Source organism: Ictidomys tridecemlineatus, chromosome X, assembly GCF_052094955.1.
Source record: "Ictidomys tridecemlineatus isolate mIctTri1 chromosome X, mIctTri1.hap1, whole genome shotgun sequence".
NCBI classification, from domain to species: domain Eukaryota; kingdom Metazoa; phylum Chordata; class Mammalia; order Rodentia; family Sciuridae; genus Ictidomys; species Ictidomys tridecemlineatus.
The window spans coordinates 81,478,151-81,483,904 of NC_135493.1; the positions used below are offsets into that span (position 1 = coordinate 81,478,151).

Consider the following 5,754-nt stretch of genomic DNA (forward strand, 5'->3'; position numbering starts at 1 on the left):
ATTTGGTCAGCCTCCACCAATGGGCAATGGCCAAATCCTCTTGTGTGTCAGGGATATAAGTTCAGCAGACTGCCTATTCTGTGTGCACCTGCTTTGTTTTTGATTGATGTATGCCCTTCTGCATGTGGAAGTAAAAGTTCTTGCCATGCTGACTGAGATGATTTGTCTCCAAGTGTTTGTTTCAAGTCCTGGGTAGCCAGGACCCCCTATATTTCCAACAGGGGTCAGAAGGAGAGATCTATAGGCAGAGCCTCAATCATCTTAAAGATTATTAAGTGGTTGTGGTCAAAACTTTGGTGGAAATTTGGACAGTAGGGGCCATTCTGATGAGGTCTTAGATGTAAATAAGGAATATATTATTGGAAACTAGAGGAAAAACCATTCATACCAAAAGTAGCAAAGGATTTAGCTGTGTCCTAGTATTTTCTGGAAGACAGCATTTAAAAACATTGAGGATATTTGGAGGATGAATTATCTAGGGGGAGTGTTCAGGGAGTTGCATGGCTTCTCTTAAATGCTTATAGTCAAATGTGAGATGAGGGAAATGATTTAAAGATGGAGTTTATAACCAAAATGTTAGCAAGATATAAAAATTTAGAAAATTTTAGGCTTGACCATATAAAGAATAAAATTTTATGTTCCAAATAAAAAACCAAAAGATGTGGCCAAGAAACCATTTGATAAAGAAATTACTATGGATAAAAGGAAGTCAGGTGCTAATCATCAAGACAATAGAAGAATGACCCTTAAGGCATTTTGGAGATCTTTGAGCTGCCACTCCCATCACAGGCCCAGAGTGCCAGGGTCTTAAGGCAGAATACTTTGAAAAGAAGGACATATCATCTTGGAGCTCTGGACTCTTCTGCCAGGGGCCTTGTCAATTTTCTTCTTCCTGAATTTCAGTGCAATGTTCTTTGAATGCTCCAGCTGTGGCTCATGAGGTCCCATGTGTGGCTTTGACCACCACTCTTCAAGGCATAAAGTGTCAGCTTTGACAGCATCCACATGGTGCTAATTCTGTGGGCATACAAAGTGCAAGAGCTAAGGAGGCATAGCTATCTCTACCTACATTTCAAAGAATGACTCAAAGAACCTCAAAGTCCAGGCCATAAATTGTGGGGTTGGAACTACTGCAGAGAGCCCCCACTAAGTGATGCTTAATGAATCTGTTTATTAAGGGCTGCCATCAAGATCCTAGGCCTGTAGATTATTGGAAATACTGGGGTGCCCCCAAGGAATCAAAGATGTGCTTGGAAGTAGCTCAGCAAGGCAAATTTTACTTCAGCAGAAGGGTTGTTATGCTCGAATTCAGGACCCCCAAAAGACCACCAGAGACTAAGATCAATGTAAGCAGCAAAGAAGCATTTATTGCTAGCTAGCTCAGTCCTCTGAGCACACAGCAATGGTGACACTGAGAGGCCCTGAGCCCAGGGTTTGAAGCAGTTTTACATACTCTTTGGGGAAGGCAGGGACTTCACATACATCATAGCATCTCTTAGCAAATCATCACACACTGTGGGAAAATCAAACAACAACTCTTAGCATTGATTAGCACATTCATTGGCGGGAACAAGTTGGGTAGGGGTTATTGGTTAGTACAGGAGGGGGATTGTTTTGAACTGATTGGTTTAAGTCTCGAGGAAGGCAGGATACGAAGACAAAGACTATTCTCAGGCTTTAAGATTTAATACTGCCAGGCATGGGGACACATGCCTGTAATTCCAGTGGCTTGGAAGGCTGGGGCAGGAAGACCATGAGTTTGAAGCCAACTTCAGCAATTTAGCAAGGATCTAAGCAACTCAGGAGACCCCTGACTCTAAATTAAAAAAAAAAAAAAGCCTGAGGATGTGGCTCAGTGGTTAAGCATCCCTGAGTTTGATCCCCTATACCAAAATAAATAAATTAATTAAATAAATTTAAGATTTAATGCTGCTTTATCTGTTGGGTTTTGGACTTACATGATACAAGTTCCCCTTTCTTCTTTACTATTGTATGGAAATGTCTGTCCTATACCTCTCCCACTATTATGTTTTGGCAGCACAAAACTTCTTTGGTTTCACAGGATCATAGCTGGAGAGAAATTTGCCTGAAGATTAATAATATCTTGAGTCTTATCCATATGATATTTAGATTACACTTTGGATTTAGTCTTTAAACTTGATCCTGGAATGTGTTAAAACTTTTGGGATTATTGACATGGAATAAATATATTTTTGGTGTGAGAATGGTATGAATTTGGGTGTCAGGGGATAAATGCTAAGGTTTGAATGTGTCCCTTACCAAAATTCAGATGTTGCCAGTGTTTTAAGAGGCAAGGCCTTTAAGAAGTGATTAGATCACTTAAGGGTCTTAATAAAATCGTGATCATGTACATTTAGTATCTTGCCGTCCTACCTTCTCCCAGGTCCTTCAAAATATGTAGTCCCACTAGACAACTGAACCTTCTGGAACCTTGATGTTACACTTTCTAGCCTCCACAAGGGGGGGAAATGAATTTCCATTCTTTATCAACCTCATAGTACTTGGTCTTACCGACTAAGAGGTATTCCTTCCTCTTCAATTTGTTGGAAGAGTTTCAGGACTGTCATTAAACTTTAAATGATTTCTAGAATTCACTCATGAAATTGTCTGGTCCTGAAGTTTTCTTTGATGGGAGGTTTTTGATTACGAGTCTGTATTCTTAATTCTTGATCCGTTCATATTTTCTATTTCTTCATGATTTAGTTTATGTAGGATATAGGATGTCTGTTTCCAGGAATTTATTCATTTCTTCTAAGTTATCCAGTTTGGGGACCTAATTGTTTGTAGTAGTGTCTTATGATCCTTTGTTTTTCTGTGGTATCAGGTATGAAGCCTCCTCTTTGATATATAATTTATTTATTTAATGTTTTCTCTCTTTCTTGATTCTAGTTAAGAGTTTATCAATTTTGTTTATCCTTTCAATAAACAATATTCATCACAAAAGGAATAGACTAAGCCCCTTTCTTTTCTTGTTTTTAAAAAAATTATTTATTTATTTATTTAGTTTTTCTTCGGCAGACACAACATCTTTATTTGTATGTGGTGCTGAGGATCGAACCCAGGCCACACGCATGCCAGGCGAGCGCGCTACCGCTTGAGCCATATCCCCAGCCCCGACTAAGCCCCTTTCCAGAAAAAATATAAAATTACATATATATGTACATGATCAGAAAAGTGAGTTTCCTTTTTTAAATGTGAAACCCAATTTCTAACCAGGAAAATGCTTACTGGCTAAATTTTGAAAACTAATGAATCTCAAGACAAATGCATTTTCTTTTACTAAGCCTTGTGTTCTCAAAATTCTCAAATGGAAAATTGCATATCACTTAAAAACAAATATTAAGAGTCTTGATCATTTAAAAATCATACTATTTTTAACTTTTTCTAAATTGACCAGAAAAGTAATATCTTATTTTTGTTTTCAAGGTTTTATATTAATGGGTAAATTCAATACTTTTTAATAATTTGTCAGGCATTTATATTATCTATTTATGAATTAATTTCTGATTTATACTATCTGCACATTATTTGAAATGTTATTATGCTTATTGATTTTCAGTAGTCATTTAAAAATTCATAAATTTTATCTTTTGTAGTTCCAAAATGGTTCAAATATTTTTGAGATTGTCATTTGTATTTTAAATGTTCATGTTCTTTTAAAAAACCCTTTATATTAAAGTATAGCATTTTAATAAAAGGTGCATATATTACAAGTATACAGGTCAGTAGATTTTCATGAATTCAGCACACTTCTGTAACCAGCATGCAGATAAAATAACATAATCTGACCATCATCCTACAGTCTCCACTATGTCCAATTTTAATGATTATCTCATCTCCTATTTTGATTTTGTTTTCTCACATTTCAATATATTTATCATGTAGAAATAGTACATTTAAAAAAATTTTAGGCACTCTACAGCGGAGACACGCTGTGAATCCTCACCTCAGCTGGAGCTTCAGAGATGGTGGTTCCCCCCCCCCCTCTTTTTTATTGCCTCTCAGGACTCTTCAGCATCTGGAGATCTCATTAACATGTCTTTGTGTGAAGACATGTTGTTTTGTAATTATCGAAAGTGTCACATCAAACTCTCTGGTTATGCCTGGGTCACTGCCTGTTCTCATATCTTCTGTGATCAGCATGGCAGTGGTGAATTTAGTTGTTCACCAGCTATCTGCCCTGCCTGCAACAGTACCCTTTCTGGAAAGCTGGATATTGTCTGCACTGAACTCAGTCCTTCAGAGGAATATAAAGCTATGGTGTTGGCAGGGCTGCGACCAGAGATTGTGTTAGACATTAGCTCCCGAGCACTGGTTTTCTGGACATATCAGGTACATCAGGAACGTCTCTATCAAGAATATAATTTTAGCAAGGCTGAGGGTCATCTGAAACAGATGGAGACAATATATACTCAGCAAATACAGAGCAAAGATGTAGAATTGACCTCTATGAAAGGGAAGGTCACCTCTATGAAGAAAGTGCTAGAAGAATACAAGAAAAAGTTCAGTGACATCCCAGAGAAACGTATGGAGCATAATAGTCAGTATCAAAAGCTCCAAGGTCTCTATGATAGCCTTAGGCTACGGAATATCACTATTGCTAACCAAGAAAGTACTCTTGAACCATCTTTGGTAGCACAGTCTGGTGTTTTTGGCTTCCCATTAGGTAACAGCTCCAAGTTTCCTTTGGACAATACACCAGTTCGAAATCAGGGAGGCGGAGATGGAGATTTTCAGTTTAGACCATTTTTCTGTGGGTTCTCCTACAGCACCTGAAGCCAGCAACAGCTTTTTTAGTTTTGCCTCTCTAGGCCATGAATTAGAGCAGCAACAAGTCTTTAGCAGGGCCTTCAAAGTAAAAAGAATTTAGCTTATTTTATAGAATGTTTGTTGCATTCAGTGATTTCATTTATCATAGAATCTTTATTCTAGGTAAGAGTTGTCAACCTCCCTGTTCTGTTAAGTCTTTAAAGTTCACTTCACATTTCAACTTATAAAAAATTCAGTGGCAGTAGGGGATTGGCATTAATGTCTTGATTTTTTTGTGTGTGTTCCTTTTTTTCTAATATTTAAAGCGTGAAAATTTCATTAATCTCAATTTCTTTGTATACTGTTGAGTTTTCATTCCTGGTGAAAAGGCCACAACATTATTATATGTTCTGTAGATCACTCTGACTTTCTGACTGAGCTGTGTGTGTATGCATTATATGTATGTAAGCACCAGTGTTATATGTTTACATGTTACTTTGGGTCTTGGTATTTATGCATATATATGTATGTAATTATGTCCATTGACATTTTGTTGTATTTGTCAATATATTTAATGAATATTTTGGTTTTGGATAATGGTGGGTGATCTGTGGCTTGTTATTTGGGTATGTGTATTTATTTGTATGTATTTATGTATTTGTACACATATTAACTTGTTTAGAGAAGTATGTTAATGTTAATGAAAGAATAATTTGATGTATGTATTTCAGTCCCTCTTTATATTTAAAAATTGATAAATTTATAAAGTTGATTTTTTTAGGATTTGTTTAAAAATAAAGCTTTTTATTAACAAAAAAATTAAAAAAATTTTTAGTTGTAGATGGACAAATATCTTAATTTTGTTTATTTAGTTTTTTTTTTAATGTGATGCTGAGAATTGAACCCAGTGCCTCACGCTTGCTAGGCAAGTGCTCTACCACTAAGCCACAACCCCAGCCCTAGTACATTTGTTTTTTACAAATA

General features: G+C 36.4%; 1 protein-coding gene across 1 annotated transcript; it reads left to right on the forward strand.

Moving 5' to 3' along the window:
* Positions 1 to 3,666: 3,666 nt before the first annotated feature.
* LOC101977976 (E3 ubiquitin-protein ligase CCNB1IP1) lies at positions 3,667 to 5,525 on the forward strand. Its single transcript, XM_013364945.4, has one exon. The coding sequence runs from the start codon at positions 4,057 to 4,059 to the stop codon at positions 4,795 to 4,797; it is 741 nt and encodes a 246-aa protein (XP_013220399.2). The 5' UTR covers positions 3,667 to 4,056; the 3' UTR covers positions 4,798 to 5,525.
* Positions 5,526 to 5,754: the final 229 nt, after the last annotated feature.

Coding starts and splice junctions, on each gene's coding strand:
- LOC101977976 (XM_013364945.4), top strand. CDS start 4,057: ATGTCTTTGTGTGAAGACATGTTGTTTTGTAATTATCGAAAGTGTCAC.